The sequence below is a fragment of the Aquarana catesbeiana genome, linkage group LG04 (genome assembly GCF_042186555.1).
Source record: "Aquarana catesbeiana isolate 2022-GZ linkage group LG04, ASM4218655v1, whole genome shotgun sequence".
In the NCBI taxonomy this organism is placed as follows: Eukaryota; Metazoa; Chordata; class Amphibia; order Anura; family Ranidae; genus Aquarana; species Aquarana catesbeiana.
In genome coordinates this window covers 402569558-402584926 of record NC_133327.1, presented here as the reverse complement: position 1 = coordinate 402584926, position 15369 = coordinate 402569558, and the positions used below count along the sequence as shown (strand labels likewise).

Genomic DNA, 15369 nt, shown 5'->3' with positions numbered 1-15369 from the left:
AAATATTTATAAAATGACCTGTTGGAGATCGCATACTCCTCTACCAATTCCTGGAAGGACTTTAACCTCCCTGCCCTATATACCTGTACAAGGTAATGAATGCCCATACGGTCCCATTCCTCTACCCGCCCCATTTTCTTAAGCTCGTTAAGGCTATTATTGTCCCATAGTGGCGAGAATTCCGCAAAACCATCATATCCCAGAATTTTTTTAGCCTGTGCCCAGACTTTACTCATCAACCGGGTGGTAGGGCATTTGGTACAGAATGAGTCCGCCTCTAACCCCTCCGCCACTGTATCGTGTCTGGTGTCGTTCAATAAGATGCTACCCCCTGCTCCTACTTCTCCTGGCCTATTACTACCTCCCATTTGTTGCAGTTGGGCTGCCAGGAAATAGCCTCGTGGATCTGGTACCGCCAGGCCTCCTTTCTCCTCTGGTCGCCGTAGCGTCTCCAGCCCGATCCTGGCCACCCCTTCCTTCCAAATAAGCTCTCTAAATATACTGTCCAGTTTTTTGAACCAGTGCTTGGGAATCCAGACAGGAGAATTCTGCATGACATATAAAATTTGAGGTAGCCAGACCATTTTAATCAAATTGCAGCGCCCGGCGACCGAGAGGGGTAATCGTCTCCATACTTGACACTTCTGTTTAAGTTTCTTCATCAGTGGGACTAGGTTTCCAGATATGTACTGGCTTGGGTCTCTGGTAATATTAATCCCCAGATATTTCATTTGCCTAACCACTTGAACCTGGGATGCCTGGTGCGGGAGAGGCTCACACAGGGTATCAATGGGCAAAATCACTGATTTCTCCCAGTTGATTAATAACCCAGAGAAATTTCCGAACTCCTTCACTATCCTCATAGCTGTTTCCAGTGACTCCTGCGTATCCGCCAAAAATAATAAAATATCATCGGCATACAAGGCCACTTTATCCACCCCTCTCCTCCTCTTAAATCCCTGTATGCCCTGTGCCATCCTTAGAGTCACTGCCAAGGGTTCAATTGCCAGTGCAAAGAGCAGGGGGGACAAAGGGCACCCCTGTCTTGTGCCCCTGCTCAGCTGAAACCCCTCCGAACATTGCCCGTTAATTTTTACCTTGGCCCTTGGTTCGCTGTACAGTAGTCTTAGCCACCGAGCAAACCCGGGGCCAAGCTGATATTCCGCTAGTACCTTCCATAAGTAATGCCATTCCAGGGAATCGAAGGCCTTGGCCGCATCTAACGAGAGAATTGCTCTCCTACCGCTATTTTCTATGGGAATTTGCATATTGAGATATACCCGCCTTATATTGGTGCTTGTGGATCTGTTTGGGATAAACCCAGACTGATCCGGGTGTATTAGTTTAGGAATTATTTTATTAAGCCTTGCAGCCAATACTTTGGCAAGGATCTTCACATCCGAGCACAGAAGCGATATGGGCCTGTATGAGGACATATCTATTGGGTTCTTCCCTTCTTTTAGCAGAAGTATTACTATGGCTTCTGCCATAGAGGGGGGCAAAGCCCCCTCCTCCTTAGCCCCATTAAATACTTTCAGCAATAAGGGTAACAGTACCTCCCCATATTTTTTATATAATTCTATAGGCAGGCCATCCGGGCCTGGGGATTTTTGAGCCGCCATGTCTCCAACCGCACTCTGCAGTTCCTTAAGAGTCAGTGGGGCATCCAACATTTCCCGATCTGCCTCTAGTACCGGGGTTAGCTCCAGCCCCTCAAAGAAACTCTGCATTTCCCCCTCTACATTTACCCTGGAGGAACTATATAACTTTTCAAAGTACATTTTAAATTCATTTACTATATCCGGAGTGTTTTTTCTTATCTCTCCTTCCCTCCCTATAATTGCCGGTACTGCACTCGGGGGGCCGTTTGCCTTGATTATCAGAGACAGAGCTTTCCCTATCTTCTCCCCCTCTCCAAAGAAGCTCCGTCTCTGAAAGGATCTTATCTTTTCTGCCTTCTCCCGAAGCACCCTGCTGTACTCTTCTTGCCTCCTCACCCAACACTCGTGGTTGACTTGGGATGGTGTTGCTACAAAGTGCGCCTCTGACAGTCTTGCATTCTCTTTAGCTTCCATTTCAACAGCTTGCGACTGTTTTTTGACATGCGCTATTCTCTGGATTAAGGCTCCTCGGATATGTGCCTTCAAGGAGTCCCAGACCACCCCCAGTGGAGCTGATCCTAGGTTTATACTAATATATTCTGAGAGCCCCTCCATCATTTTCTCTTCCTCTCCTATAAGTTCGAACCAAAAGGGATTAATCTTCCAGCTCCCCCTGCCATACTGTCCCCCCACTCTCACGGAGGCAATAACTGGGGTGTGGTCCGAAATGCCTCTTGGCTCATATACTATCTCTTCCACTACATTTAGTGCCTCCTCATTCCCCAGTACAAAATCGATTCTAGACAGGGTGGCATGGGTCTTGGAGTAACACGAATACTGCCTCTCTCCAGGATGCCTCCTTCTCCAGATGTCTACCAATCCTAGTTCCTCACAATACTGCAGAAGGGGACTCCTGTTGGCCTCTCCCACTCCAGGCTTTGGCGGGAATCTGTCTATACTCCCATTCATCGTCATGTTAAAATCTCCCAATGCTATTACCGGTGTCCCAGGGAAATCTGCAACAAACCTGGCTAAGTCCTCCATTACCTCTGTGCAAAATGGGGGGGGAATATACACATTCGCCAGTATATATCTTCTATTTTCTATTGAACAGGAGAGGAAAATATACCTTCCCTTTTCGTCTACCCTGCTCTGCCTGCAGGAGAAGGCCAGCTCCGTACTTATCAGTACACTCACCCCTCTCGAGTATGATGAGTGAGTAGAGTGAAACTGCGTCCGGAACTGTTTGTTGCTCAAAGTTTCGAGTGTATCCTTCACCAGATGCGTCTCCTGCAGGCAGAGTATCTTGACGTTCCCCCTTTTGGCTATTGAAAAAATAATTTGTTTTTTAAGCTTGTCTTTTACTCCTCTTACATTCCATGAGCATATATTGATCCTTTTGCACGTATCCGGAATTTTACCCCTCCCTCCTTTAACGCTCCTGGACCCTTCTATCTGGTACCGTTATGATATTTTGATCCCCTATCAGGACTAATCTCTCATTATAAATGCGATATGGGGGCACGTAGTTTATCTCCTTATCATTTACCCACCCCATTAATCTAACCACCTGAATCCACTCATATCCACTCACACCACTCCCTAACCTCCACCTCTGGTTATGTACCTGCCTCTCCCCCCCCACCCCCCATCCCCCGTTCCCCCTCCCAACACCCCCCCTCCTCCCCCCCCCAACCCTCCCTCCCCCACTCCACCACCGCGCCCACTTTGGGGCCTAACCCTCGGGCTTCTATTGTGACCTTCGAAAAACTTTGAGGTTTAAGAACAAAAAGAAAAAAAAAACCATGAACCAAATCCAGTAGGGGGGGGACTTTCCCCCTCTTGGGAAAAAACAACAAACAAACATGTATTTTGTGCTATTACCTTGTGCGTACATTGTGCATTTTTCTCTATAGGTACATTATATTACTTTTTACTTAATCCCAAAAAAGAGAAAAAAAAAAAACCATGTATTCTGTGCCATTACCTTGTGCGTAATTTGTGCATTTTTGCTCTATAAATATATACTATTTATTACTATCTACTTAGTCCCCCTAAGAATACAAAACACACAAAAAAAAAAAAAAAGGGCGGAAACATGCATTTTTGTGCTACTACCTTGTACACAGATTATGCATTTTTCTCTATAAATACATTATATTACTGTTTACTTAATCCCCCCCCTCTCCCCTCCCCCACTCCACTCCCCATTTAACACATCAATGGAAAAAAAGAAAAAAAGTCCGGTGAGAAAACAACCCAAAAATAATGCAATAAAAATTCCAGAGAGAAAAAAAAAGAAAAAAGGGAAAAACAGGAGACAGTTCCAAACAGCACTCAGCTTCCCTCTCCTCTCTTAATTCTTTCCTCAATGTCTTCTAGCCAGGTTGACACTTCATTGGGGGTAGAAAAAAACCTAACTTCTCCCAGAGCCGAGACACGTAGTCGCGCCGGGAACAACAGCGCATAATTGATTTTGAGTTGCTGAAGCTTGCGCTTACAATCTCCGAATTTGGCTCTTTGCCTCTGCAGCTCAGGGGAGAAGTCTGGATAAATTGAAATCCTGACTCCGTTGTGCTGAATATTCCTTAACTCTCTTGCCTTCTGTAAAATAGTGACTTTGTCCCGGAAACACAAAAGCTTAAAAATAAAAGGTCTAGGGTGGCCTCCTGGTGCTAGGGTCTTGGGGCCTATTCTGTGTGCCCGCTCAATAGCAAATGTAGCAGAAAATGAGTCCCTGCCGAACTTCTCCCTCAGCCAGTCCTCCATGAATTGAATGGGGTTGTTCCCCTCACAGCCTTCTGGGAGCCCAAGCACCCTCAGGTTCTCTCTGCGTAGCCTGTTCTCCATACTGTCCATTTTCTGTAAGCAATCCCTTAGTTGAATTTTCATGAGTGCCACCTCTTGCTTTAGTGGGTACACATCATCCTCCATTTGGCTACATCTCTCCTCAAGTGCTGTTGTGCGGGTACAAACCGTGCGTACTTCCCCTTTAACCATAAGCAGTTCATCTCTAATACTTTTGAATTGCTCAGACAGCTCGGTAATTGATTGCTTGCAAGTATTAACAGCTGTAAGAATATCTTGCAGGGATGGCTCTCTCTCCCCTGGACTGCCCTGGTCCCCCCCTATCGCCCCTTCTAGGCCCAGATTTTGTTGTTTATCCAGGATCCCTTTTGGGGCTGAGCCTGCAAGTGGAATAGCTGATGATGGAGCTATCAAAGTCCCATTTTCCTGAGTCTGGCTTCTCCTCCCAGGATGTCCCACCTGCTGTTGGCCCCCTCCTGGGTTGCTGGATTTGTTGGGGGTTTGGTTTGGGGTGTGCGCAAAGCGCTCTAGTTTGGTGGCTACTTGATTTCCCTTCTCCTTAGCGCTGCGGGTTCCGAGACCCCCTGTCCCTTGCTGGACTAGCCCATCCTCCATCCCCTTCTTCCTGGACATTTCTGATGGTGTCCTAATAGTTAGCTGTTTTGCCAATACACCGCGCTAGCCCCCTGCCCTGTAGCCTGGGCCTATATAGCCGCAGTCCCCTTACCGGGGTATCGATAATAGTGTCTCTCTGCCGCAGGGCTTTTGTGCTATGGGTGCACACACAACCAGTGACTCACCCCTCCAGTGCTCCGGACGAGATCCTGTGCCACTTAGTCCCTTCCAGGGTTTTCCAGCACCGCACAGCGCAGCTCAATCCCAGGTGTCAGCGCCTTCCTCTCTCACAGGCGCTGCCGGTGTATTGACTGTACAATTGGGCTCCGTGCGGCTCCGTGTAGCAGTCCCGCTACGTTCACATCCGCGGTAGCCTGGTTAGGTGCTCCGGGCAGTCTCCTGGGTCTCACGCTATCAGGCGCTGGGTACGGAGCGAGGGGAGAGGGCTGAACTCAGTCATGGCGTCCTCTCTCGCCTCTCACCTCAACATCCGGTCACGCCCCCCTTGAGGAATGTCTTCCTATCAGATAAATTCTAATGACAGGGCCTTGCAAAAAGCATCCTGTTTAAAAATTAATTCTTGCTAGGTGATAAGACGACTCATCTTAAGAGCTAACACTCAAAAGAATAAAGAACATCCAGCACTATTATATGCTCACTCCACTAGATCGGCCACCTGGTCTTCAGTTCATACTTTTGTTCTACTGGGTGGACATCCAAGCCTCTGTGATTGCAGCCTTTGGTTCCTGCAGGGGGACTCTTGAGCTGAGTCCGCTAACCCTTGTTATTGTTGGGCCTGTTGGCACAGTTCTGTTTGCCTTGTTGTTGCACACCCATCTTATTTATTTATTGGGGATGTTCTGGGCTTTATGACTATACAACCTGTGTCCTGTACTGTACAATTAACATAAAAGAAGTTTTGACTTGCCTGCAAATTTCTTTTTTCGGAGTACAGCACACAGGCCACCCTTCCTTCTGTTCCTGTGTGACTCTGGATTGATTGCAAACAATGATGTCCTGGCAGTCCAGTTTAATTTCTTAGGCAGGCTAGAATGACATACTGTACCAGTACACACTGCACACCTCCCAACTCAAGGGAGTGGAGGAGAAAATGGGAAGCTTTGAAGCAGAGGGACGTGTCTAGACTTATCAGCTCTGCTTTGATTGTTAAAAAATGGATGTCTCGTGGAGTGGGGTAGGGTTATAGGGGTACGCTCAGGGGGCGTGTCCAGGAAAGCGTTGCCAGTGTCCAGTCACCTGAAGATAGTAGCCTATAACCCAGAGTCTATGAATATCCAGCCTGTGTCCTGTACTGTACTCCAGGATATGAAATTTACAGGTAAGTTAATTTTTGTTTTTGTTTTGGATAGTGGAAAAGGGCTGGAAACCCTGTACGATTTTTACTGCTGTCTGTGTTCCTGCTGGGAAGGTTTGCTCTGTATATGCTGTTGACCATGCTGCAGGGGCTGAAAATGAGTGGAAATCGAAACTTTGAGACAACGATTTCTAACAGCTGTGTCGATTTTCCTCACTTTATAGAGATTTGCTCTCATTGTTTGTTGTCTCTACAGGACGGAAAATAAAGGGAAATCTTCACAATGGGACTCTGAATAGAAAAAACTATTCCACAAGGCTTCGTTCTCACCTGAGCGATTTTTTGCTTGAAGCTTTTAGCTATAAAACGCTCAACAAGCCAAATCCCATTTCATTTCAGTGGTCCCTGTTCACATGAGCGTTTTGTCGTCTGAAGCAAAACTCCTGTCACTCAAACGCTTCTTTTTGGCCCTATAAACTTCAGTAGAAACACCTGAAAATGCGTGGCTTAAGCGTTTTACAAAGGCTTTGTCACGCGTTTTATGCTCAAGCAACAGCTCTCTGCCCCTAATCTCCTCCACCTCTCCTCCCCCAAATGCTTTTAAATCAAAAACGCCTGAGGCTGTAAAAGGCTTGTAATAAGCTTCTAAAGCGCTTGCAATACACTTCTAAAAACGCTCAAAAGCTCTCAAATGATAATGCCAGTAAATTGATATGCTTAGCTGTGAATGCAGCCTAAGAATCAGTCTGCACCTTAACATTTAACTTTGACTTAATCCTTTAAACCTAAAGTTTATCTAAATCTAATAGCACAAATTTTGTGCAAGCATTAACATTTTAAATTCAAAAATAGTTTTTAATCTTTACCAGCCCATAGGATTAAAATATACCTGGTGATCCTGCCATGAAGGGGTTCAGGTCCAGGTACTTTGTGTTATGAGTTGACAAGATGTGCTTATGTGCTGTCACCCTGTTAAATATGCCTCTGGTTGCCAGTAGTCCAGAGCAATGATGTGCAGTTTACGCTAGAGTGTGTTCAAGTAGACAGGAAGAGGCTGGAGAAGATCAGCAGCACTGAGATAAAAAAAAAAAAAAAAAAAAGGATAAACAAAGGTGAAAACAGTATTTTTATGGAAAAAATAAAAAACATGTTTATAATACTCAGAAGCTTAGCAAACTAAATTTCATCCGGTTAGGGTTTAGATTTATTTTAATGTTTAACAGCTAAAGTAAATCTTTACTTTTTTTTAAACTGGAAACAAAGCCTGCAGCTTTAGAGCAGGTACCTCCATTCCCACATCTTTCCTTTAAAAGAAGTGCCTATTGCCCCAATATTCTTCTGGAGCCCCCTTCCCCAAATATCTATGCTGCTGGGGAAGGAGAATAGGGGGGGGGGGCACAGTAGCACACTGGATCAAACTAAAGGTAAGTAGTGGTATTGGAGTGTGTCTAAACATTTGCAGACTTACTGGCTTGCTAAAACCTAGTGTATCTCCAACCTAATTTTTTTTGTTTGTTTTAAGTTTTGGATATATAGTATAGAATAGTTACAACTTTTTAAAACCATCTATGAGATTTTCCTGTCCCCAGAGATACTACAAGTAATTGGACAACTACCAGAAACAAGGGGAACTCTCTCTTTTGGCAGATGTCACTTAAGCTGTCACTTTTCCATTGACTGTAAACTGTTGATCCTCCCTCCACTTTCTCTCCCTGTGTCATCAGGACCAATAGTAGATTTACTCAAATGTCAATGGCACAAGAGGTCTTCAGAGGAAGTTTTTCCCTCTCTGTACTGGAGACAACTCAAAAAACTGTATTTTCTCTAACATTGTAATCTGACCAAACCTTAAAAATCTGAGATATTTTTGTACTTTGGCAATTTTGATAATGTGATATATAGTTTTGTGTGTTACATGCATTAAATGCTACTTTTTTTTTACAATACAAGATAATTCATCAGACAAAAACACAAATGTTATATTCTGTTCTCCTGCAGGTTGATGACTGAAGACAGTGAAATACGATTTGTCCATAAACATATGGGTTTGGTTCCAGGTTGGGGTGGAGCAACAAGATTAATCCATCTTATTGGAAGTAGACATGCGCTGAAACTACTCAGCAGTGCTCTCCGTGTTCATCCTAAATATGCATTGAATATTGGCCTTGTTGATGAGATTTTATCTTGTGGTGCCGATGGACCATTGGCAGAAGCCCAAAAATGGATAGCATCCTACACAAAAGGAGCAGCTGATGTGAACAGAGCTGTAAAAAAAGTAATAGCTTCTGGAAGAGAGAAGTTGATTGAGGATTCTCTCAGGACAGAGAAAGATATTTTTGGAACAGTGTGGGGTGGGCCTGCCAATATGCAGGCATTGTCAAAAGGAACCAAACACAATTAATGAAGATATTCTTAAAGACTAAGGTTAGCTTACAGGGCACCTGCTTAAAAAAATTAATGAATTAATGTGCGAAGTATGCAGTTTTCTAGCATCTAGTCTCTGTACACTTGATTGTGATAATTGAAAAATGTTAATCAGGTTTGGCCTGTAATGAGTTGCTATTATATTATTAACTCTCTAAAGCAAAGCATTCTTTTTTACAGTAATCAAATTTGTTATGGGGATGATGGCTTATAACTTATCTACTAATCAGGAAAATACTATAACGCTCTAAATAGTATAGCATTGATCTACTTATTTGGTTTATTAAAGAACAATGTACAAATTGCACTAAGCTATAGCAGCTCATCAGAAGTCAGTAATGTGACAAAGTGAACCTGTATTGGAAGTAAACTAAGACAAGCTACAGAATAAGGCCAGTATTTTATAGAAGGCACCAAAAGATGCCTCAGCATACTTCTGTTTGGCCACTTCTCCCTTAACCACTAAAGTCACCCAAAAAGTTAGATAGTGGATTACTAAACTCCACCTACCAAGGGCTACTCTGCCTCCCTAAAATATGTTTATGAATGCACTGTATGCCCTGGCCTAGTAGAGGCATTCATCTAAGTATTCAGTCCCCATTCACTTTTTTCAGTTTTGTTATGTTGCAGCCTGGTACTACAGTTGTTTAAATTATTTTTTCTCATTAATCTCAATTAAAAATGTCTGTGAATTTATTAAAAAGATAAAACTTTATTCAGACCCTTTATCAATACTTTGTTGAAGCACTTTTAGTAGCAATTACAGCCTTGAGTTTTTTTAGGCATGATACAACAAGCTTTGCATAGCTGGTTTTAGGGATATTCTGCCATTCTTCTTTGCAAATTCTCTCAATCTCAGTCAGGTTAGATGGCTACCGTTGGCGGACTCAGGACTCTGGCTGGGCCACTTTAGGACATTCACAGAGTTTTCCCTAAGCCACTCCTGTGTTGTCTTAGGATTGGTGTCATGTTGAGAGGTGAACCTTTGGCCCAGTCTGAGGTCCTGAGCGCTGTGGAACAGGTTTTCATTGAGGAGATCGCTTTACTTTTGCTCCAGCTTTCCCTCAGCTTTCACTGTTGGGATGGTATTGGATGGGTGATGAGGCCAAACAGTTTGATCTTGGTTTCATCAGACCACAGAATCTTGTTCCTTAGTCTGTGAATCCTTTGGGTGCTTTTCTGCAAATTCCAAGCAGGCTTTCATGTGTTTTGCACTGAGGAGAGGCTTCCGTCTAGCCACTCTGCCATAAAGCCCAGATCAGTGGGGGGCTGAAGAGATGGTTGTCTTTCTGGAACTATCTCCACACAGGATCTCTGCAGCTCAGAGTGACCAATCGGGTTCTTGGTCACCTTTCTTACTAAGGCCCTTCTTCCTCCAATTACTCAGTTTGGCCAGGCAACCAGTCCTTGGAAGAGTCCTGGTTGTGCCAAACTTCTTTTGTCCTAAATGCTTCTCCTTGCCTGGCAGCATTTTTTTTTAAGTATACATCTAGGTATGTGGAGCTCCATACACAGTCTCGGCATGATTTTGTGTGGGGGCAAAGTAACTTCTGTGTGCAAACAGAAGAAGACTGGGTGAAGATGGGAGCAACGAGAGAGAAGGTGTCATATCACTGGGGAAGGGCACTGATATGTTTGTCATAATGTGTAAATACGCTGAGCATACTTTCATTTTATGGTAAAAGCTCTAGGGGTTCACAAAACTAGTTGATCATTTAATCTTAAAGCAGACCTTCAGTCATTTTTTCAACTTTCCATCTATTAAATCTTCTGCCCTTGTTGTTTTAACTTTGGATAGTAAAACATTTTATTTCTGCCAGTAAATACCTTGTACAGCCCACTTCCTGTTTCTTGTCTGGTAAAAAGCCTAGGCTAATGACATCATGCACAGCGCTCTATCTCACTCTTGTGAGAGTTTGCCAGGAAGGGAGGGGGATGAGTCATAAGAAGGCCAATGAAAGCTGGAGAGCTGGAGGTGTGCCTCTGATGTAAATCCAGGAAGTGAACAGGCAGCAGCTTCAGCTGCCCACAGTTAAAATGGATGCAGCCAGACTTAGTGGAAGGCGATTTCTGCAGCATATTTGGCAGGTACAGAATCATAATAGCCACATTTAGCAAACCCTTATGAATGACCCTTACAAAGGCTTCAGAATGGCAAAGATGTTTGTATTATGTGAGCAGACTGCAGTTCCTCTTTAAAGTGTACCATAAGTTTGAAATAAAATCTGGTACCCAAGCTACACTTTCCTCATCAAAACTATCGTAAAAAACATACTACTGTGTAGCCTTAATGCCTCACCTGCCCAGTGTTGGACAGTGATTACAGCCTATTACACGTAAAGCAAATTTCAAGGCAAAATTTAAAAAAATATATATGAAGCACAGCTCTACAATATGTGCACATTTGCCTATGTTTTAGCCCTTTGAACAAGCTGTACAAGTACAAAATCAGTGTTGATGTGGCAGAAATATAGTATGCTCCTACCTTCCTTTTTTTTTTTTTTTTTTTCTTTTTCTTTTTCTTAAATAAAGAAAGAAGAACAAAGAAGAGCTGGTGTATATCACAATAAAATAGTCATTCCCAATAACCTCGTACATACATCTGTCAGGGCTGGGCTCAGCCCTTCCTTCTCTGAGCTGGCCGCTCAGCTGTCAACTAATTGCCAGCTCCTATCTCTCCACAGTTACTCAGCTGTTGATGATATCCTGCTCGTCAGTCCTGCCTACTTAAGCCGTCCAGCCCAGAGGATCTCTGCCTTTGCCTTAGTCAACATCACAGAGACGCTCGCCTGCTTTCCTGTTAAAAGACTTGCTTGGCTGACATCCCTTCTGGCTCCAGATCCTGCTTTCTGTTTTACTACCCTCATCTCTGGCTCCCTGACATCTGGCTTGTCTGACTATCCGTTCCAGTTCCTGAACTCTGGCTATGTTTTGACTATGTTTGTTCTATTTACTTTTATTATTAAACAAGTGTGATTTAACTGTACTTCGGTCTCGGTCTGATTTCATGGTTTCTGACAACATCACAGTGTAAAGAGGAGAAGTCTTCTATCAGGGGGAATCACACTGAGCTTCAAGGGAACAGGAGTCCTCCGTACCCAGCATGGCCCTTTTTACGGAAATCGCCATTTTTTAGGGATTGGGATTTGAGCCCGGTACTGACCGGTTCTAAGGTCACAGCACTCACGTGCTGGCATTATAGACAAGTCAGGAAAGGGAAAATGGGTAAAGTGGGGAGCAAGGAGAAGAGAAAAGGGAAAGAGAAAAAAGAAAAAGAGAGAAAAAAAAAGGGGGGAGGGGTTAGTACCACCATCCAGTCACACCCACTCTGGGGAGCTTTCAGAGTCATCCCCCTTCAGGGGAGCTGGGCCACTAGATGCCCATACTCCTTGGAGTAGATGAATTTGTGCCAGTGGAACCATTTTTTGGAAAATTTTTCATTTAGGTCTTTTTCCGTGGCCACCAAGTCCTCCATTGCGTGGATGTCCGCTACTCTTTTCAACCAAACGGCCACCAACAGAGGCTGGGTCTGCTTCCAGTTCAAGGGGATGCAGCCTTTTGCCGCAGTGAGCAGGAGCAGCAATATGGATTTCCTATAGCTCTTACTCGGAATCCCATGGTCATGCAGAAGGAAGAGCTCTGGTGACATCGGTAACTCCCGATCTGTGAACTTCTGAATGATACGATGTACCTCTGTCCAGAAGGGCTGTAAGATGTGGCAAGACCAAAAGACATGAAGGAGCATTCAAACCTCTTTCCCACATCTCCAGCATAGGTGTGTAGTACCAACGGGACAGTATTTTATATCCCGCCTCCTGGTGTTTTGCACAGATAGAAATCTTGTAAGAAAAAAGGATGATCCGATCGACTTGTTTCTCTAAGTTGTAATCCCAGCTCACGCTCCCACCTGGCAATATAAGGAGGCCTAAAGTCCGGTGGCGGGCATACCAGTAGTTGGTATATCAGAGAAATTGCATGCCTCAATGGAGACTGGTCCAGACTTAGCGATTCAAAGGGGTCAGTTGCCTCCCGAAAGTGAAAGGGAGGGCAGTGAGCTAATGTAATGGGACAACTGTACTTTTTGCCAAAAAGAGAGCCCCATCAGGGCTGGGTCATCCAGGATCTGCTGCCTATTTCTCCATTGTCCATTGGTGAGGAAGTGTCGGGCCTGTGACCTCTCAACCAGTTTCATTTCCAGAAATCTAGGGTGGTTGACTCCCGGAATGAAGGCCGGGTTGCCCACTACAGGGGTGAGTAGGGACGGGAGCAGCGTGATAGAAAAGTCGCGGAAAGCCTTCCGAGCAGTCTGTACTGTCACCTCCACTGTGGGATGGTCTGAAATCTGTTTTGGCAAGGGCTGCTGACGCCAGGGCAGCGACTCCAGTTGGACTACCGTTAGGGATTGTTCTATTTGCACCCATTGTTTCGGAGCGCCGTGACGACACCAGTCTAATATACGGGTTAGGTGACATGCCATTTGGTAGAGATTGGCATCCAACAAGGCTATGCCTCCCTTCAGTTTTGGAAGTCTGAGGACTGTTTGTGCCAACCGTGGGGGCTTCCATGCCCACAAAAAGTGGACTAGCACACCTATTCACTACTTTTAGGAAGGAGGTAGGAACCTGTATAGGGAGTGCTTGAAATTGGTATAGCAGTCTAGGCATGACATTCATTTTTACTATGCCACAGCGTCCGAATCAGGAGAACAGGCCATGCTGCCACTCCTGTAAATCCTTTTTTTTTGCTGTCAGAAGAGGGGTGAAGTTGAGCTGGAAAATTTCCTCCATCTTACTGGGCAGCAAGATTCCAAGGTATTTAATGTGGGACGTAGCCCATTTAAAGGAAAAACATATACGGAGCAGTGCGGTTAAGGAGGGTGGCAAGGCGACATCAAGTGCTTCCAATTTCTGATTATTGATACGGAACAATGACAACTCCTCATATTTTTAGTTCCTTAAGCAAGTTTGGGATAGATACTAGGGGATTGGTCAGAAAAAAAAGAGTAGGTCATCCGCGAACGCCGCTATTTTCGGGGACAGGGTGGCATCCAGGTGAAGGCCCGTGTTATTTGGGTTATCTCTGATGAATCTCAGAAATGGATCAAGGGTGAGGATGAATATCAGGGGTGACAAGGGAAACCCCTGCCTCGTCCCATTTGCTATCTGAAATGAGGAGAGGTGGCCGTTGATCTTGACAATTGGCCGATGGGCCGGAGTAGATAGCTTGCAACCAATTCATCGTTCGGTCCTTCAGGCCTATACATCGGAGACAAATACATGTAAAACATATACATATAAAACATATGAGGCAAAGTCCCAAATTATATCTTAATCCGAGAAGATGGATGACTGTCCACTAGCAGAAAGGAAATTCCTCAGATGGTAAGAAAGGGTGCAGTGATAAGATAAACTTGACATTCGTGTATCAACACCACTGTGTTTCACCACCAGAAGTCTAGGCCGCTCACCTTATTGAGTAGACCTTCTGCGTTAACAGATAGGTCACTCATGCAGTCCCTTCCACAGGGTAATTATAGGGATGAAGGAGGCTGGCCACAAATATTTTTCAAGACTTGCAGTACCCAAATGTCAATCTCATCGGCAGGTATATATCATGTTAAAACAAAATAACAGGACATAGTGCTCTCTATACGATAAATATTGAATTTATTGAATAAAAAACATTACTCACAAAGGTGGCACTGATCCCCAGTGCAGGGGTATAGGACATATATGAATAAAACCAGATAGGTGGCTGTACTGACGTCACGGAGCCCCTCGCACACGTATTGTCCGTAAGGACTTCCTCAGCGAAAGTGTTTCAAACAGGAAGGGCCAGCTCACCCTGTTGAATAATTTGTGCTGGGACCTCTGCGCTACTAAGTGAAAGTGCAATATGAGGTTCTACTGTGAATAAAACTAACAAAAAGTGATGCTGCAAAATCAATAGTGCGCACTGTAACACCATAAAGTAAATGTTGTGAATGGGATTTCGCGCAGACACATATAAATCAAAAATAATCATACACAAGTGTTGGCTGGTGTATCACGTGGTCTGTGTGTAACCATTAATATAGAAAACATAACAAGTGTCCAATAGTGGTAAAATAATAATAGATGCTGGCTCCTGACTCCTGGCCAGGTAATATAGTGATCAATCAGCTGTGTGACGTGGCTTAGTTATGGTGTTTCCAAGAATATAAAATTCACGGCTAGACTTGTTCCCTCTATGTGAGTGCTCCCATTGCCCTTACCTGAAGGGGCTTAAGATAAAGCCTTGACGTGTGTGGTCTGGGGATGTCTCTTCTCTAAGTTGCCAGGTGGTGTCCTCTGGTTCCAGGTGAAAAGATACCTTGGCTACTTCTTGATGGAGTTGATTCAATATCCTTATCTTCAAGCCAACAAAAAATGAGAAAAAAGACAGGGGGCTCCCAATGGTGTATTACGTTTTTTTTTAAATCCAATTTATTTGGTTAAAAAATTGGATTTTAAAATCAGCAGGGACCATCCAGATTGCAACGCTTCACTTCCTGATTCCCTCATCGAGGATGGCGGCAGAAGCCGAGAGCCGAGCGATTGATCGGCTTCGGCTGCCGACATCGCTGGA

The 15369-nt window shown here is 44.4% G+C and overlaps 1 protein-coding gene across 3 annotated transcripts in view; it reads left to right on the top strand.

Annotated features, from left to right (window-relative positions):
• Positions 1-14878, top strand: part of ECHDC1 (ethylmalonyl-CoA decarboxylase 1) — a 54693-nt gene extending 39815 nt beyond the window's left edge. For all 3 annotated transcript variants that reach the window (XM_073627216.1, XM_073627217.1, XM_073627218.1), the window contains one exon: positions 8338-14878. In XM_073627216.1, the coding sequence (XP_073483317.1) occupies positions 8338-8740 (403 nt within the window). In that variant the 3' untranslated portion in view covers positions 8741-14878. The remainder of the gene's footprint in view (positions 1-8337) is intronic.
• Positions 14879-15369: the final 491 nt, after the last annotated feature.